Below are 19,474 nucleotides of genomic sequence, written 5' to 3'. Positions count from 1 at the left end.
TAACACCATTATAATTTTATATGTACAAAAGTAGTAAATCATTTCAAGGGAGTTATATGACTGCTTTATCAGGAAAACCAGCAGTAGAACATAAAACTTGGCTTGACAGCGTACATATCTGAGTTAGTAATCCACTTTCTTTAAATAATCAAATTGGGAGCGGAGAGTAATGGGGTTGCAAAGCCTCTACTAAAAACGTAAGAAAAGATACTTATGATTTTCCAATCACTTAAAAATGTGTTATGCTGGTAAAATTCATTGAATTGTTTCACTGTCTTGATAATTATATCACGAGGGATATAAAAGAAATATATTTGTATACACTGTGACAATGATATACCACTTCCTGTAACGGTACTAATTTAGCATGAAATTATGAACCAGGGACTTGCAAATGTTTGTGGAAGTAATTCTAACAATCCTGAGAAATAACCACTATAATAGTCATTTTACAAATAAAGAAGCTAAGGCTCTGGGAGATTCCCTGCCGAAGATGACACAGCTAGTAGTAAATGGCAATTCAGATTTGAGCACTACTCTTCTACGTTAGCACAAACTTAACTATATTGCCAAGGTGGCAGGAGAAAAACCAAAAGTGACAGAAAATGAAAATAAAAGTTAAAATGAGATATGTCTCAAAAGAAGAATATTTAAAGGAAGAAAGAAAAGGAAAGGAGAAAGCAATGCAGAACTTAGATTATTACTAGAGGGAGAGAATGGGACCACAAGGGCTGATGACAAGGGGCAAGCATGCTGTGCAGGCACAGGGTATAACATAGAAGAGCCCTGCCTGGTTTCTTCAGGATAATCCTATTGATTGTATTGTAATCCTACAACTCAGCTTAGAAACTGCTTTTAAATTTGCAGAACTTCTTTCTAATTTATTAATGATATCTACTTTTTTTTCTTTTAGATATCAGAAAACTAATAAGACAGGAAATTTAAGTACACGTTGAAAGAAAAAGATACTTTGTTACACGAAGCTGAAGTAAGGGAAACTTGTAAGAAGGCAGGCTCAAACAGAGGTACCAACTACAGGTATTTTATTTTTATTTAATAACAATAATGTTTCACTGATTTCCTTGAGTTCTCAAAGATCTAAGTAAATTTTAGTATGCAATCCTATCTTAAAGCTAGGAACCTACAAGAAACAACCAAATATCAACCCCAAACAGTGACAAAGTGATTATTAGTAGGGCCAAGCTAGGAGGGTGGGCAGGGGAAGCCATGGTAGCCTACTGCAGGTGTTAATGCCTGACCTGGGTTACAATGGGTTCACATGGGGCTGTTGGTAGCCTGGTCCGGTAATGAGGAGAGTATCTGTGCAGGAGGGTGGCCTGGTGCAGGCTGGCGAAGCACAGGCAGGGTAAAGAGGATATCTCCACAAAGGCATGGTCTGGCTTCAGGTGAGGAGGGAATCTGTCTGGGGTCGGGCAGGGGCTAGCAGGTGGGAAGGATGAGATGGGGAGGCACCTGGCACAAAGCGTCAGAGCAGAGCTCAGTAAAAAGGACTCCATGACGAAGAGCAACCCGGCATGGGTGTCAGAGCCCAGACAAGGTAAAAGAAGTGTCAATGCTGGGTGCGGCGCCATGTGGTGGCCTGGTGTGTAGTGTTGAGTCCGAGCTGGGGAAAAAGAACACTTCTGCAATGGAAAAGGACATATCTTCATTCAAGTTGGGTTATGTATAGGAGGACTGACCAAAATATGAAAATATATTAAGGATACTAGAAGCCCGTTTTCTATCAGGAAAGCAAGTGACAAATATCGAAAGGGAGAACGCTAGAACAAACCTTGTAATGCTGGATTAAAATGGGAAGTATCAGCATCAACTCACAGTTTTTAATAAATAAATATACACATGATTTAGGAATACAGATGTCAGTGTGTGTATATTCACCTGCACACACACAAACATTCACAACACTTACTTCCTAGCTCTTTCCACTGAGAAACCAGGGAACAGTGATATTCCAATAACAGCATATATAATTTCTAGGTCTCCATTTCTAAACACCATTCTTCAAAAAAAGGAAGCTGGGTCAGGTATTGAGCCTGGGACATCTTGTTATATGGAGGAATAATACTGGGACAACGGGTGAAACTTGAAAGGGGTCTGAGAATTAGATATTGTAATTTATCAATGTTCGGTTGCTATGAGAAAATCTGTTTCTAAGAACTATACATGAACCTACTTGGAAGTGATAGGACTTAAGGTCAGCAACTTACTCTCAAATACTTCAGAGAAGAAAAAAATTCCTTGTAACTTTTTTTTTTTTTTTTTTTTTGAGACAGAATCTCGCCCTGTTGCTCAGGCTGGAGTGCAGTGGCAGGATCTTGGCTCACCGCAAGCTCCGCCTCCCGGGTTCACACCATTCTCCTGCCTCAGCCTCCCAAGTAGCTGGGACTATAGGCACCCACCACCACACCTGGCTAAGTTTTTTGTATTTTTAGTAGAGACGGGGTTTCACCGTGTTAGCCAGGATGGTCTTGATCTTCTGACCTCGTTTTCCACCCATCTTGGCCTCCCAAAGTGCTGGGATTACAGGTGTGAGCCACCGTGCTCAGCCCAATTCCTTGTAACTTTTCTGTAAGTTTGAGATTAAATGGATCAACAAACAAATGGAAATGGGAAAGGTGGAAAGGTAGTAAGGTAGAGGGCAGTAAGAACTACTCACTGAGGTCTTCCGCCAGTTGAACGCGTTTACCAGTAAGCAATTTAATCTTCTTCTCACCATCTTCAGCAAAATCTTCCAATACCTCTTTAACATTTTTCTCTAATCGCCTAACTGTTTAAAGAAAGTTAAAAAACCTGAGGAGCATCGTTTTTATAAATGAATAAAGATGATAAAATTAACCTATATATATGGAGAGTAAATTTTTTATCATGTTAGAACTATTGCTAAAACTTTTCATAGTCATAGAAAATCTCTGTTATACAGTAGTTTTATCAGCATGAAACCTATATAGTCTCAGAGAATGTCATATTCTTAAGCTATACACTTTAATGGAAGTGCAGATTTCCCAAAAAACTAAGTGATACCTAGGAGTCCATTCCCAACAGAGTTTCATGCAATGAAAATAAACTCCTGGTATGTTTTATCACCCATCTTTTCCAATTATGATTTATTTTAAAAGCAAATAATAATTTTTTTCTTTTTTTTTAAAGAGACAAGGTCTTACTCTGTCACCTAGGCTAGAGTGCAGTAGTATGATCATAGCTCATTGTAGCCTCAAAATCCTAGGGCTCAAGTGATCCTCCCACCTCAGCCTCCCAAGTAGCTAGAATTACAAATGTGTGCCACCATGCCCGGCTAATTTATTTTATTGTTTGGTAGAGATAGAGTCTCACAATGTTGCCCAGGCTGGTCTCAAACTACAGGCCTCAGGTGGTTTTCCTGCCTCGGCCTCTCAACATGCTGAGATTACAGGGATGAGCTACCACACCTGGCCAGTTTTTCTAATAAATCTACTTTGGGGAAGTATTTTGGCATCCTTCTATTAAATATGGATATTACCACTATTATTTTTTAATGTCAAAATAAGACTGCAGTCCCTATGTGGCTTACCTTCAGTATTTGTAAGTTGTTGCCTTAAAGTATTTGCGGTGATAGCAAGCATGCGCTGTATACGCCAAAACAAGACCACATCATTGCACTCCAACTGAAATATTAAGTAACTAAGATTACCAGATGCAAAGTTAAAATGAAAACTATCATCGTAAACACATACAACTACTAGAACCAGTACATATGTCCTAAGCTTAAAAAGTACCCAGATTTACCTAATGCATATACTGTAGATGTAAGCTACAGAATCCTTTCTGTACGGAGCCATGAAATTCTGCATAATTTGGCTTATATCTGTCTGACACCTAGATAGCTTTGTTTCAACTCTAATGACAAAGCAAATAAGCTTGAGTAGTAGCAAATTACATTACATTGTATGTAAGTTGAAATTCATAGCATATACCCTCCATTTATATTTAGTTTCAGCTAACCATGTTTATCTTAAATACGTCCTTAGGTTCACCTCTTTTCTTTGAGTCTGTACTCAAGCCATTTTTAAAATTCAGCTGTGTGAAAATAAATTGATGTATTTAAAAAGAAGCTTATTCTACAGAAGGCAGTTTCTACAGAAGTTTCTTCTTTCTACAGAAGTTTCTATAGAAAGAAGTTCCCTCTACAATTAAAATTATGCAAAAAAAACTTGCCACTTTTAATTAGGTGCATTTAAATATAAATTTATGTTCATCTACTGAAAACAAAAGAACAGCATGTTAGAAGTCTCAATTAAATAAGATTGTTGATTAACTGAGCTTTATCAAAAGGATATTTAAAAGCATTTTTGCTTGTAAGAAAATGCTGAAAATATATCAGCCTGCTGCCACCTAGGGGTTACTTTAAATTATGAATCATTTTAATACAAGAACTTTATGATTATTTAAAACAAGATTTAGTGAAATGAAGAAATAATTATGACACCTGAAAAAAGCATGATAAAAATTGTTTTGCAGTATGATTTCCATTATGCAAATGGATGGTTATGTTACACACACAGATACACACACACTTTCTCTTTCCCTCTCTGTCTCTCTCCCTGTGTACAGAAAAAGTTGAATAGAAATACATAAAAATGTTAACTAAAATTCTTACAGGTCAGGGAATAAGGGACTATTCCCTGTTACTTTATTTATTTTTTTTACTATTTATATTCACACTTTTTTTTTACTATTTATATTCACATATTCTTATAAGCATTGGGGATAATATGCACGTATCACGAACAAAGTGGCAAATATCTTTGAATATATAAGAGTTAGATATTCTTTATAAATTACACATACTTTTTTCCCCCAGATGATCAAAGGACTTAAAATTAATGCTTAAGCTAAAGTTTACTTTTAAGCATATTTTGACAACTGTTGCTTAAAAATACTTCTCTTTGTTTTTGGAAACCTTACCTCAGAATCTACAAAATGCCTTTGGTAGTAATAAAAACCTCTTCGACAAAGGTTACAATGGTTTAGAGCTGTTTTTAAAAAATGTCTTCTATAAACTTGATGCCAAGTATCCTTAATCTAAAATGAGAAAAAACAAAGCCCAGAGTTACTGTATATTCTTCATGTTGATCAACCACACTGAGAAGTTGTACAAAAATTATATTTACCAAAAAAGTTAATTAAAAGCAAAAGCAAGGTTATTCTTTACAAGGTTATTCAAATTTTTTTATTCACTTACTTTTTTTAAGGCAAAGATTAGATTTACTACTACTCTGACCCATTACCCAAGTTTATGTACTTAAAAATTAGCAATGATTTAAACAAATGCTGTTACTATAATCAAATAATCATCTTGTGGAGTAGACAGGGTAGGTATTATCTTCCCCTAGTTAGAGGTGAGGAAACCAATGCAGAAAGAGGTTGAAAGCCTTATCTAAAAGCAGAGTTAGAACTTAAGATGGTCTCAGATCATGTCTATCAACTCAACATTTCCTTTCTGTTTATAAAATTTTACTGCTACCATACCAATATGATCCCTACCACTTTATTACTAGATACTCTGAGTGTCCAATATTCTTTAATACCCTCTGTCCTTTTTTGAGCAAAACAACAATAATGTTAACTAGAAAAACATCAACCCCTTTTGACAGATGAGGTAAGTGAGGTCAGAAAAGTGGTATCAATTATTAAAGGACATTATTAGCTAATATAATGGAAATACACTAGAATTCACATGTCCTGACATCTAGTCCATGCAATATTCTTCTCGTGGTACTTTGCTACTTATTTTATAGCTTTGCAAAGTGCACTGAACAAACTGTCCCTTAAAAAACCTGAGGTTTTCTTGGTCTTAGAAACTAATTAAGACATACAGTCAATCCACTGCCTAAGACATGAGCAAAAAGTCAAAAAAAAAAAAATCACGTAACATCTCTTCTATACCACTCTGAAGAGAAAATCCCTCCTACTGTATTCACCAATGTGCCACATAACGTTTAAAAGTGTCAAACTGAATACAACTTATTGTTAACGAGAGCTGGGACCAACAAGAATAAAAACTAAATCCACATTCAACTCAAACAGCTCATGTAATCATTTAGCTTTCATCTCATTTTCAATATATAAATAATGCTAGATGTATATAACTGCTTTGAGTTTTACCAATTTTATTTTTATTTTTTTACTTGTTCTGACCTGTGGTGGAATTTAAAATAAGTATACTCATCCCTCAAGTACAGAAACATAAATAGCACATAATCTTTAAAAGAGTTTGTGTGGCTTTGAAATTTGTTAATGATTGCTTTCCCCACTAGACTTATTTTTCTAATTGTGTTCACTTAAGCTAATATTATAAGGAGCTTTTGAATTCCTTACATCTTAACTAAGCAGTAGAGAATGTATTTTTTAAAAAACGTGGGCCCGAAAGTATTTTTTAAAATTCATCCTCAAAAAAAGCATCATGAAGGTAAGCAAAAAGTAGCCTAAAGTGTAGACTATTTTTATTCTCACATTAACAAAAGAGGACAATGGAGAAGGAACTCAATGGTCATATCCAATTTAATAAAAACAACATTTTTATTTTTTCTGAATCCACTCACATCTAATTGAGTTACATTTGACTGTAAACCACACACAAAAACACATATATATGCCATTTTTAAACAGAAATGCTATTTTGCAATCTGAAACAGCGTGACGCGGGGCAAAGGTCTAGGTCGGTTTCATCCCATTTTGCATGAACTGACTGTTGACCATTGAACTTGCCAAAGTAAATTTCTCCATTTACAAATTAAAGCATTACTCTTAAAAAAGCAATACTGAGAATAAAATTCCTTCTCTTCACGCAATCAAAATGACTAAGCTTTTACTGTCAGCAAATGTACACGTGACAAAAGTCAAATTAAGCACTTAAATATCTAACTAACACATGTAGTAACATTTACTGCAAGAAACAAATATTAAGGAAGCAGATTCCTGCTTCTCAGCAGTATTTATTACCAAGCTTGGATCTACTTCTACTCCTCGGGATTCAAGGTTCTTCCGGACTGTGGTTATTTCATCACTTGCAAGATAAGCTGGGTGCTCCTCATTACATTTCAACATCTTCTCCAATTCATTCTTGGTTTCATTGTGAACACACTTTAAAATGTTTAAAAAAGGACTGTGTTTAGATGGTTCATAATTTGGCGCTTGAAAAACAGTCTCAATTTTAATAAATACATTACTATTGCATAAAAGATAACACAAGCTTAATCACAACAAACAAGAAAGAAACACAAGAAAGAACACAGCACCCCGGCTTATGAATATGGTAAATGGCCTATGAACACAGAAGAATTTGCCTTATGAGAGGGGAGAAAACCCAGGGATTAGCCCTACTTGTTAATGTTACTTTTGCTGAAATGTTTTTCCTGTGGAAGTTACAGCACCAGGAATCTTACCATGTATTTTCTTTCTTTCTTGACCGTAGGGTATAATTTGAATCTAGGAAAAAGCACCCTGAATGCATAGGAAGAGCTGATGTTCTAAAATGCTTCATATCTAAGAACTATACTTAAGAACGAGATTACTGTAAGGACTTAAACTTGTTGACATGTTTCTTTTCCAATAAATATAAAATGCGTAGTTTGATTTTTAAAAAGCTTTTTCATAAAAAATGGTACTTCAGACTGCTCCTGTGAGGTATCTATCCTTCTTAAATTCACTTCCAGTCTCTTATCTGTAATTATTCATAATCTCTTTACCAAAGGAGGAAAACTTACCTACACTAGTTATGTTTGATAACAAGATTCTTACACTGTGTTAAATTAATCTTGTCATTTTTCAAACCTCCACTCAAAATTGTATGATAGAAGAAACTAGCTTTAAATTCAATCATTACCCTAAATAAATTACTAGAATAGAAAATCTACCACAGCTACGAGTGTTTTTTTTTTTGCCCCAAACTCTATCACAGCTATGAAATCTGAGTAGACAAGATTAACACATAAATGCAAACAATTAACTTGTAAATGGAACTACTAATTAATACTCTCTGAAAACTAATACTTCAGAAAAAAGAGCATTTGATAAAGAGAAAGTTCACTGTTTGCTTAAACATGTACTATTCAGTCTGAGATGGAAAGGAAATCGCTGGTAATGGTGTTCCCAAGCTCACCCTGCCTCATGTTTTACTTCCCCCTTTCTACCCATCATTTGACTGTCACCACACTTGGCCATTAGAAGAGAGAACTACTCTTGGATCTATCCTGACCAAAATTTCCATTAGTTTGGCTTAAACAAGGCGAGAATGTTTCAAAGGGATGAATTTTCCTAGAAAACAAAAGAAACACAAAAGCACAAAATACTTTTCAGAGAATGGATTTCTCATCTTTAAGTTTCTTTTCCTGCCAAATCCTGTCATTCAGCTAAGTGAACTTACGATGTGAGACCTAGGGATATTCTCAACCTCTTCTAGAATCCATGTCTCACTGTAACCTCCAGGTATGAGGTTGAAAACACTTGCTTTCAACTGGGAGTGGGAGGGATAGAAAGGACAGAGAAGGAGAGCTTGACTCAGTGAGTCTGACATGAGGCTAGCTTTTGAAGAAAAAACAAAACACTATATATAAACACCTCCTCGGGTGATTCAGATGCCCCTCCCTTCTATATTCCAAATTATGGCCTCTGCTCTACAGTCAGCCTGGGTCTCACACACGCTGCCCTGAAATCCTGTGGGGAGAAGGCTCTTCTCTAAAGGGTTTCCAGATTCCTCTTCGAGGCTTACAGACCCTTTGCACTGACTTTAAAGCAAATTCCTTTCTTTCTCTTGAAGGGATTCCCCTGTGGGTTTAAGTTCCTGACAAAAATAACTTACGAGCAGGAATCACTTCTTTCAGAGAGTGTTTGGCCAAAGCACATTTACCACCAGTCAGTTGCTGAGGCAAGTTCTGCCACCAACTGTTCTAGAGACTTTAGGCCTAATATCACTAAGTCTTGAAGGACAGATACCATTTTTCTTTTGCAGTTTATCTCCCTTACAGCAGCTCTTTCTAATCAATGCATCTTCCTCTATCAAAGTCAGAAACCTTGGATGGATCTCTAGAAATTCTCTTCTGACAGACCTCCTTCTCTCGGCCCATCTGTAGAGCAGAGATAACCAATGCACCCTGAACACATGCATGACCCAATCACTAACTGTCTGCTTCTCAGCTTCGCTTCAGTCTCTTAATGGCTCATTTTTCACAAAAGTCATTACCAAAAAAAAAACAGTAAAGAAACACAGAGAAAAAGAAGACTGTCTCTTCATTATTTTGAGGAAAGTTGAGACTCACATCTGATAGAGAACTTATGAAACAAGAAATGTGGGAAACTAGGAAAAAAATAGGATATAGATTATACAATTAACTGTATTTAAAATGAAAATGAAAATATAAAATAAAGAAATAGGGACATCTCATTTGGTCAATTTTTATTCTCTTTGTCTCCTCTATTTTTCCATTACTTGATCTCCTTTCTCTAAATGAATTCAAGGAACAAAGCAAACAAGAAAAGAAAATGGATTGGATGCTAAATCTTTTTCATCTTCATTATTTCATTAATTTATGTAGTTAGATTCTATATTCTATTTAGATTCTTTCATTTAAGGAATGAACAAGGAACGAGACAGTGGTATAAGACTGAATGCTAGATAGGAAAAGAAGCTATAAGAATCAGAAAGGAATGAACAGGGGTGGAGGTGAGGGGTAGGGACTTTAATGGTAGATATAGATAAGATAATAAAATAAGGCAAGAAAAATTGTATCTTTTCCCGCCAGTCATATTCATTGTACATCCTCTGAAAACCTTACCATTTTTTTCTATTCACAAGTTATTTTCCCTGCAGCTTCGATCTCTCAGGCTCAAGCAATCCTTCCCACCTCAGCCTCACTAGTAGCTGGGATAACAGGTATGTGCCACCACACCTGGCTAATTTTTTTTGACTTTTAGTAAAGAGGAGGTCTTGCTATGTTGCCCAGGCTGGTCTCGAACTCCTGAACTCAAGCGATTCCTCTGACTTGGCCTCCCAAAGGGTTGTGATTACAGGAATGAGACACCGTGCCTGGCCTGTTCATAACTTTAATCTTCCTTTTTACCTCAAACAGGGAATTGAAATGAACAAAGTAATCAACCACAAAAGGGGCATGTTTCATCTCTTGTCTTTTAACAACATGGCTACTTCACTTAAAAAAAACTTTCTTATGTAGTTTATTCTTTATTCTAAAGATTCATTATATTTTAGAAAGTATGATATAAAACATTTAATATTCCTGAGACTGGTCTAGAGCCACAAAAAGGTTATATTTTAATGCCTGAATTAAAATGAACAAAATTATATCATCATAAGACTAGAGACTTGTTTATTTCTACCTGTTCTTGGGTCCGATTCTTCCAGTATATCCACCGCTTTTTCCAGTCTGGACCCACCATGTTTTCAATTGCATTTTCAGCTAGAAAAAAAAATTAATTAATCAAGAATTTTATCACTTACACACACACAAATTATAACTAATAATGGTCTTGCTTTCTTAATTATTTCAAAGTGCTATATCAATACGAAGGCAGTTGAAATAAAGGAAAAAACCCACATGACTGATATGGCACATGTGTAAGAGTTTAATTATATATGTGTTTAAGATACCTAAAAGTATAATTGCTTATAAAATTCCTATAAGTACAGTAGCAAACACACTAAAATATTCTGCATTATAGCTTTATAGAATATAAATGCATATAAGCATCATGTGTCCATTTTATTCATTGGTTTTAGTAGTTACAAAGCAGTTGACTAAAAAAATTCCACAAATAATATTCGACTATAGTATTAATGACAAAGACTTTGAAATGTTCAATCTATTTCTACAAACGTTCACTAAAGTTGGATGACTCCTTCACCACTGTGAACTCAGAACTCAATAAGCCGTGTCTCCACTTACTATCCTTGAGACGAGCCTGCAGAGCCTCTTCCATAAAATAAATAGCTGCATCCCATTGCTGTTTATCAGATATGGATCGGTCTTCCAAAGCATTGTGTTGAATAACCCTCTGAAAATAACAAGAAGAGAAAAAGCCAACTTGTTTTACATCTCATCATTTTAGTAGTTTTATTCAAATTGACAGCTTAGTAAATATGGAAAAATAACCATGTATATAAACCAGCATAAAAATATATCCTTCCTATAAAAATGCATAAGCTTCTTTTACTTGCCTGCTTATTTGTTAGCTTGCTATCTAAAAAATAAAGAGTGGAGATTCTCTCCTGGCCCAAATTAAACAAGCTAATCATATGGGGTGCGTGGGTAATATTACACATTTACATTATACAAAATATTACAAATTTAACTACATGAAATGCAGCATCTAGAAACCTAAAATTCAGGGTTTAATAATTCAGATCATGTTCATCGCTTTTTGCCATATGACCTATATGTTAGCCTTTTCAAAAATGAGGAGAAAAAAATTATTAACCATTATTCCCAGTGTTAACAGCAACGAAAAAAGTAATAAGGTAGACATTTAAAAGGTCTATAAAATCATAAAAGTTATTTATTACAGTTGAAAATTGGCTTCCAAATTTTATAATTTTTGGATGAATAAAAATGAAGCTATTTTCTCAGTAAGCCAGTCTTAATAAGGCATTTAACAAGAATAAATATGGTTTTCTTTTTTTTTTTTTTTTTTTTTGAAAACGGAGTTTTGCTCTTGTTGCCTAGGCTGGAGTGCAATGGCACGATCTCGGCTAACCGCAACCTCCCCTTCCTGGGTTCAAGCAATTCTCCTGCCTCAGCCTCCCGAGTAGCTGGGATTACAGGCATGCATCACCATGCCTGGTTAATTTTGTATTTTTAGTAGAGACGGGGTTTATCCATGTTGGTCAGGCTGGTCTCAAACTCCAGACCTCAGGTGATCCACCCACCTCGGCCTCCCAAAGTGCTGGGATTACAGGTGTGAGCCACCACGCCCGGCCATAAAGACAAACACTTCTTTAAAACAAAATTATAATTACAACCAGCTCTGTATTTTCCCAGAAAATCGCTCAATCCTGTAATTCAACAACACCTCTAGTAACTCTCTGAGCACAGCAGGCACTTAACAGATTTGATTTTGGTAGTGAGAGCAGTCTACATAACAAAAGATTTATCAGGTGGTGTCAGGAACCAGGCTTTGCCATTAGAGAGGGGCTTGAATCCCAGCTCTGTCAATGACAATAACAGGAGTGGTTAAGAATTAAATCAAATAATGCTTGCAAAATACCTAGCAGAGTTCCTGGCACATAGTAAGCATTCAATACATGGTAGCTGGTGTTATGATTTTAGGCGTCTAACATTTTATAATCCACTGAAAACCAACGCATGTAGTTCCTTTCATTATCACAGAGGGTAAAATTAGAAGCACCTATCTACAGACAGGCCCATAAAATGGCTAACAGATGACAATTTGTAGAAGTTTATCAGAGTCTGTTTACTGCAAAGTTTTACTTTTTTCTGAAATGATAGCCAAGAAAGAAACAGCAACAGGTGATTTTAGAAGGGCAGGGAAATATTAAAGGGCAGATTACAGATCATAAATCTGTTTCTTTACTTCATTATTTTTAATTCAGAATGTAATTTAGTCATATAAAGTCTCCTATGAAAAAGTATCAATTTGAGAAGTTATATAAAAATATGAGGCTGATACCCCAGTATACAAACAACATACCAAGCTGTCCTCCGCAAAGTCATTCCACTTGTGTCGTTTAATACTTTCTTCCTTAACGGCCTCTTTAAGTTTATCAAATATGTCATCATGCTCTTTCCCTTTCGGTTCTGTCATAAAGCGGGAAAATTCTTCTTGTAGGGTCTCCCAAGCAACCTAGAATTATTTGAAAGAAAAAAAGCTGTATTATTACTACATACTTCAATGGTTAACATGAAAAATAACACGAGCTCAAGCCAAACAGATGTGATAAATAAATCAGCTTATCAGAAAATATATGTGAAACTACATTAACAAAAAGGCAAATATAAACTATGATGTAGAGGTCTCACACGGGTTGCTGGGGACAGATATGGCTTCCTGGTATGTTTTCCTAGACATGTATAGTGGTTCTCATTTTTAAAATTGCATGCTAATATTTAAAAATTGAGAGATTTCATATAAAAGTCTGCATTTACGGCTTCTCTTGGACTAACTGAGAAGGGTATACCCATATTCCTACATGACACCACCTACTGTAGCTGAACAGGGATGTCTCTTCAAGATAAGGTATGTATTCTAAGCCTGCCACCCAAGTTAGTTCATTTATTTATTTCAACCCCTAAGACATGAGTCTGACTGCTTCTTTCACACTGCAAAAAGTTTTAAAATGTCTTAATGATTCAGTCATCTTCATAGCTTTGTCTTTAAGCAAAGATATGAAGCAATGCACCAACACTTTCGAACATAGCCGAAGAGTATTCAGCTTTGTATTATAGCTAACTCCTAATGATCTGAACGGTGAAAGGAAGAGCACAGTGTCAAAAATAATGAAGAACAAAATCTACTTATAACTATGTGGGCTTTTTAATGCTGGATTTTAGCCCTCTCTCATTTTAAAAAAGAAAGTGACTGTCCAAAAATACGGAGTGAGTGGTAGGGTGAGTATTAAGATCCATGTTTCCTGACCTTCTCACCAGATCTACATTCTTTCCATGACACCTAGTGCTGAGGGACAGAAAGCAGCAGTGTAAAGAAAAATTGATGCTTTCATAACCACTTCCACTGCTTGAACCTTAGGATGTGAAAATATCCTATCATGGGACAGGGCGCAGAAAAAATGTTAGTGCCAGTAATGAGAGCTACTGAAGGGGTAGCAGCAGCTCTCTAACTTCTTCAGGGGTAAATGTGTCAAGAACTGCCAGGGCTCAGCAACGTGCAACTTAGGCAGGGAGGCTGCTGGAGTTCTTAGAAAGGGGCTTGAAGAAATTGAGAACAGAGATAAGGAAGTTAACACTGGAGCAAGATAGGAAAGGGGTGAAATCACATCTGAATAATTAGAAACTGACACTGCCTTTAAGATAGGTGTGAAAAACAAAATTACTTTTAACATTGACTTCAATTTTGTGAGCAACCTCACACAGAAGCACAGGACACACTGACTCTTAGCTTGAACAATCACTGTTTATGGGGTGATGTACATGATGGATCAATTCAGATGATGAGGACCATAATAACAGCAGGTCCATTCCCTGAGCAGTTACCATGGGCTGGGCATTGTCTAAGTATTTTACATATAATTACTTACTTAATCCTTATAACAATGCTGTGAGGTAGGCAACATTATTGTCACCATTTTATAGATGAAAAAACACATAGGAAAGTTAAGCAACTAGGCAAAGGATCACACAGCTATTAAGTGATAAAGCCAAGATACATGGTAGCAGAAATAGATTCTTTAAGGTAGTTTTTTGTTTTGTTTTGTTTTGTTTTTTAATAATTCCTAGTTTAATCTTCTGTCAGGATCCTAAGAAAATGATAATTTAAGTATAACTGAGCTCAGATGAAATGCTTCATCTATTAAGTATTTTCTTTATGGAATCTCTATAATCCACAGAATCCACAGAAAATGTTCAAAATATTTCACATTCAATCAAATACTCAAGCAAATATTTCATATTCAAGCAAAATTTGCTTGTTAAATATTGTCTTTGGAAGAAGTACCAATACCCTCAGGCCAACATCATACCAATTAGTAAATTTTTATAACCGTAGTAACTGGTAGCAACATTAAGGTTAGTCCCAAAACAGAGATGAGGAATAAAGAATAAATGAGATATAAAGACCTAAAAGAAAGATAGAGGCTGTGATGGGAATAAAATCTAAAATTCACAGCTCCTACTCCCTTCAGATAATGCTTCTTACCCATTTAATTAAATTATATCCTAACCTCTACTGCTTTATTAGGAAGCTGTTTATCAGTCCACTGTTTAAGCTTGATATCCACTGTGGTATTAAAAGTTCCTGAATTCATGGTCTGTGCAGCTGGAAGGTAGATGTTTTCAATCACATGAGTTGATACTCTTTCCCACAAAGACTGTTGAAGGATTTCCTCCCTGAAATAAAAAAGTATCAAAAGCACCAAATCTAAATATAATATTGTTTTTAAAAACAGCTTGACTGAAGTATCATTAACTTATAATAAACTGTACATATTTAAAATTTTGATAAGTTTTCACATGTGTATATACCTGTAAATCGCACCAGTCAAGATAATGAACGCATCCATCATCCTCAAAAGTTGTAACCACTGGAACTGCTTTCTGTCACTGTGATTACTTTGTATTTTCTAGAAATTTATATAAATGCAATCATGTGGCATATACTCTTTTTTTGTCTTTCTTCTTCCACTCCAGCATAATTATTTTGAGGTTCATCATGCTGTTGTATGTATTAATATTTCACTTTTTTTTTTTTTTTGAGACAGGGTCTTGCTTAGTTGCCCAGGCTGGATGGAGTACAGTGGCACATTCATGGCTCACTGGAGCCTCAACCTCCTGGGCTCAAGCCATCCTCCCACCTTATCCTCCCGAGTAGGTGGGACTACAGGTGGACGCCATTATGCCTGGCTAATTTTTAAAAATTTTGTAGAGATGGGGTCTCACTATGTTGCTGAGGCTGGTCTTGAACTCCTGGGCTCAAGCAATCCTCTTGCCTTGGCCTCCCAAAGTGTTGGGATTACAAGTGTGAGCCATCGCATCTAGCAATATTTCACTTCTTTTTATTTCTGTGTAGTATTATGTTGCATGAATGTGTTTATCCACTCTTGTGTTGATAGACACTTAGGCTGTTTCCAGCTTTTGGCTATTACAAATAAAGCTGCTATGAGAATTTACGTACAAGTCTTTCTTATGAACACATGCTTTCATTCCTCTTAGGTAAATACCTAAGAGTGGAATGTTTGGATCATATGGTAATTACATGTTTAATTGTTTTTTGAAATGTTTGCCTCACTTTACATTTCCACTAGCAGAGAATGAGAGTTCTAGATCCTCTACATCCTTGCCAACACTTGGTATAGTCTGTCATTTAAAATTGTAGCCATTTTAGTAAGTTTATAGTGGTCATTGTGGTTTTATGTTGTATTTCTCTAACGACTAATAATTCTGAGCATCTTTTCATGCACACTTATCTGCCTAGTATTAACACATACTTCATGTGCTTACGGGAGAGTCTGAGACTGAAAACTTCTTGGTATAAATATGACAACTTATCAGATCACAGCACAGAGATGTTATAGAATGCTGTAGATAAAATTTTTCAATAATTCATGATTAAGGTAACAATGTAAAAGATGCATAATCATGTTGAAAATTCTGCCTTGAAAGACATCTTAAAAGAACATGGGTCACTAATAAAAAAATACAACTATTTCAATTTGAAATCTCAAGGAAATATTTATTTGGGTAATAAACTTAGAATACTACAATATAAAAAAAAAAACTCTGCTTATCAGGGGATCCTTCTTAAGAATAACCTCAACCCTTTAGGATATAGCCACAAATCTCAGGGTAGCAGAAATATCCTGCTGTCCAAAAGCCCAGCTGAACTTCTCTGGTGAGGAGCGTCAACATCTCCTACCCTCCAAGACTATTTACTAAACATTTTGTGTAAAATTAAGTCTACTGAATCAATCAACACAGATCCTGGTTTCCCACTGCTAACTTTCAGGTCACTTTCCAGTTACAACCAGTAAAGAAATCAGAGTCTGAGGAGGATATATGACTGGGGCCCAAAAGGACAAAGACAATTTAGTCACTGAGTTAATGACAGAGAGTGGGAGAATTTAAGGAGCAAGATGAAGAAAAGCAGCCTGTCAGGGCCTCCTCTTCAGATACCACTTTAAACACAATCTCAAGAAGATTACTGAAAGTTAAACTGAAGACCAGGATCCAGCCTCTGATCTCCAGGGCTTTTTCTCATCCTGCTTCAGAAGAGACATAGTCTGTTATTTTTCCCTGGAGTCTGTGGGCCAGGAATCCATATCCCTGACACCCTTTTTAAAATCCTGATTACCAAATCCTGAGAAGCTAAACGCAACTTTCTCAAGGGAGGTTGCTGCTTTGACATCCACAGAGGCAGCTGTTATCACTTCTCCTTGCCCAGCCTCTCCTGCCTTTCATCGCCAAGCTGCTGTCCTCTGTCCCAGACTCCCACTGCTCCCCTCCATCCCAACAATTTCTGTTGTGCTCCTATAATACCCGGTTCCATGACAAACCATTTTACACTCTCATTCTCTTTTCCTATTCTTACCTCCAAACCTTTCCTTAAGGAAAGTGATTGTCCTCTGTCCTCAAATTCTGCTGAGATGAAGCTATTCAGCAGTTAAATGGCCTTCAGAGTTAGAAAGTAGAAGCTAAGTCCTCCTCACCCCAGTCTCTCTTCTGAACCATCAGTTCTCAATGTTCATATAAAAACCATTACACTGTGAAGCCACTTCATCTAGTTATGTCATCTGCTACCTTATTGCTTGCTGCTATCATCTAACAATTTTCCCAGCCTATATTCTATGGTTTTTTTGTTTGTTTGTTTTCAGACAGGGTCTCACTCTGTCACCCAGGCTGCAGTGCAGTGGCACAGTCTCGGCTCACTGCAACCTCCGCTTCCTGGGTTCAAGCGATTCTCCCACTTCAGCCACCCAAGTAGATGGGATTACAAGCGTGCACCACCATGCCTGGCTAATTTTTGTATATTTATTAGAGACAGGGTTTTCACCATGTTGCCCAGGTTGGTCTTGAATTCCTGAGCTTAAGTGATCCGACCATAGGGGCCTCCCAAAGTGCTGGGATTACAGGCATGAGCCACCGTGCCTGGACTATATTCTGTGTTACTATAGGTGACTTCTCTATTCCAGGTTTTGCCATCAACCAGGGATAACTTCTACTAATACACAAAATATAATTAGCAAAATATAATAAAGGTAATAGTTTTATTGCCTTCTTTATCTACAGAAACTTTACCTACATTCCACTTTAATTAAATTCTTTTTAAAATGGATTTTTTTTATTTTAAAGTAGAGGACTATTATACTCCATATAATAATTTCAACCAATACAGAAAATGTAAGAAGTACCCCATAGTTCCTCTTTTATAAGATAACCACTATTGATGGTTTTATTATTTAAAAAATTATGTCTACGTAACTATTTGTGTGTATTTACACAAGTGGTTCATAATTATACATACTGTTTTATAAATCCCTTTTTTAAATCTAAAAGTATATTGTATTTAGTTTTCCATGTCAACATCCTATACTTTTCAAAGGCTACTTCTATCCATAGAGCAGTAATCTGCTCTATATAAACCAAATACTATATAATTCCAAATGGGACACATAAATTGCTTTCCATTTCTTCACATTTATTTAAAAAATCAAGGTGAAAGGTCTTGTGTGTTCATCTTTGTCAAATATATCATTTGCATATATTCCTAGCAATGTAATTACTGAATATAAACATACTCGTTATTTAATAGACTCTTCATTATCTACACAATCACTAAATCCTGTCAATTCTGTCTTTTAGGTAACCTCTCAAGTATCTCACAAGTGTCTCTTCTCTACCTGTACTACCACTCACTACCCAAGTTTAAGCCATGATCACATCTTGCCTAAATTATTGCAAAAGCCAACTGCCTCCTTGCTTACAGTTTTCTCCGCCTGTATTCCATTTTGCCTACTACAAAGACCTTTCTAAAATGCAAACCTGACCTAATCCTCTTCAGTGACCACCCTCCCCCCACTGCTTATGGAATACATACTAAGCTTCTGAATATGGTTAATAAACCCAATATTTTGCTTACATCTACTGTTTTATCTCCTGCCTCTTGCCCCCATTTATGTTAAAGCCACAGGACACAGCTACCTGTGTCGCCTTTCTTGTTCTCATCTGCTGGCCCTTACCATATTCCTGCCTCTGCCTTAACACTTATTCATGTTTTAAATTTCAAATTATGATATTGCAAATCTTTGATTTCTGAAGTCCAAGAATTTCTAAAAATGTACCATAGTAGCATTTTTAGAAAAAATGTATTTCTGTGAAGCTAGCCAGCTATCCTTCTAGAAAAGATATGTCTACATTGCTGGTCACATGATGTTAATGATATATCAATATCTCCTTCTGAATGTCAGTGATTCACTCTTGAAAACCAGGCACAGCGTAAAAATGCTGAGTGAGTATTTCCTACTATAATGTATTATATGTCAAATCTATACCCCTAATAACCTTCCTAAAACTTAACTGAAGGACAGTGGAATGTCTAAAGGAAATAACAAACTGTCATGTTATGACATAAAATGCTTTTAACACTTTCCAGATAACCAAATATAGATCAAACAGTCTTATGACTTAAATAATTGTAAACATTTTAGGCAGTGTCCTAAAATATCACATAGGATTATTCAGCAAAAAGATACCAATAAAAACTTCAAGACAACATCAAC

General features: G+C 35.9%; 1 protein-coding gene across 7 annotated transcripts in view; it reads right to left on the bottom strand.

The window, feature by feature from the left end:
- Positions 1-19,474, bottom strand: part of OPA1 (OPA1 mitochondrial dynamin like GTPase) — a 104,616-nt gene that overhangs the window by 27,574 nt on the left and 57,568 nt on the right. For all 7 annotated transcript variants that reach the window (XM_003310176.7, XM_003310177.7, XM_063807437.1 and 4 more), the window contains 8 exons: positions 14,924-15,089; positions 12,718-12,870; positions 10,956-11,064; positions 10,390-10,469; positions 7,000-7,140; positions 4,963-5,079; positions 3,569-3,662; positions 2,678-2,788 (listed from right to left, as the gene is read on the bottom strand). In XM_003310176.7, the coding sequence (XP_003310224.1) occupies positions 2,678-2,788; positions 3,569-3,662; positions 4,963-5,079; positions 7,000-7,140; positions 10,390-10,469; positions 10,956-11,064; positions 12,718-12,870; positions 14,924-15,089 (971 nt within the window). The remainder of the gene's footprint in view (positions 1-2,677; positions 2,789-3,568; positions 3,663-4,962; positions 5,080-6,999; positions 7,141-10,389; positions 10,470-10,955; positions 11,065-12,717; positions 12,871-14,923; positions 15,090-19,474) is intronic.

This window comes from Pan troglodytes, chromosome 2, assembly GCF_028858775.2.
Source record: "Pan troglodytes isolate AG18354 chromosome 2, NHGRI_mPanTro3-v2.0_pri, whole genome shotgun sequence".
Lineage (NCBI taxonomy): Eukaryota > Metazoa > Chordata > Mammalia > Primates > Hominidae > Pan > Pan troglodytes.
The sequence above is the reverse complement of the archived record's forward strand: the minus strand, read 5'-3'. Positions and strand labels throughout refer to the sequence as shown.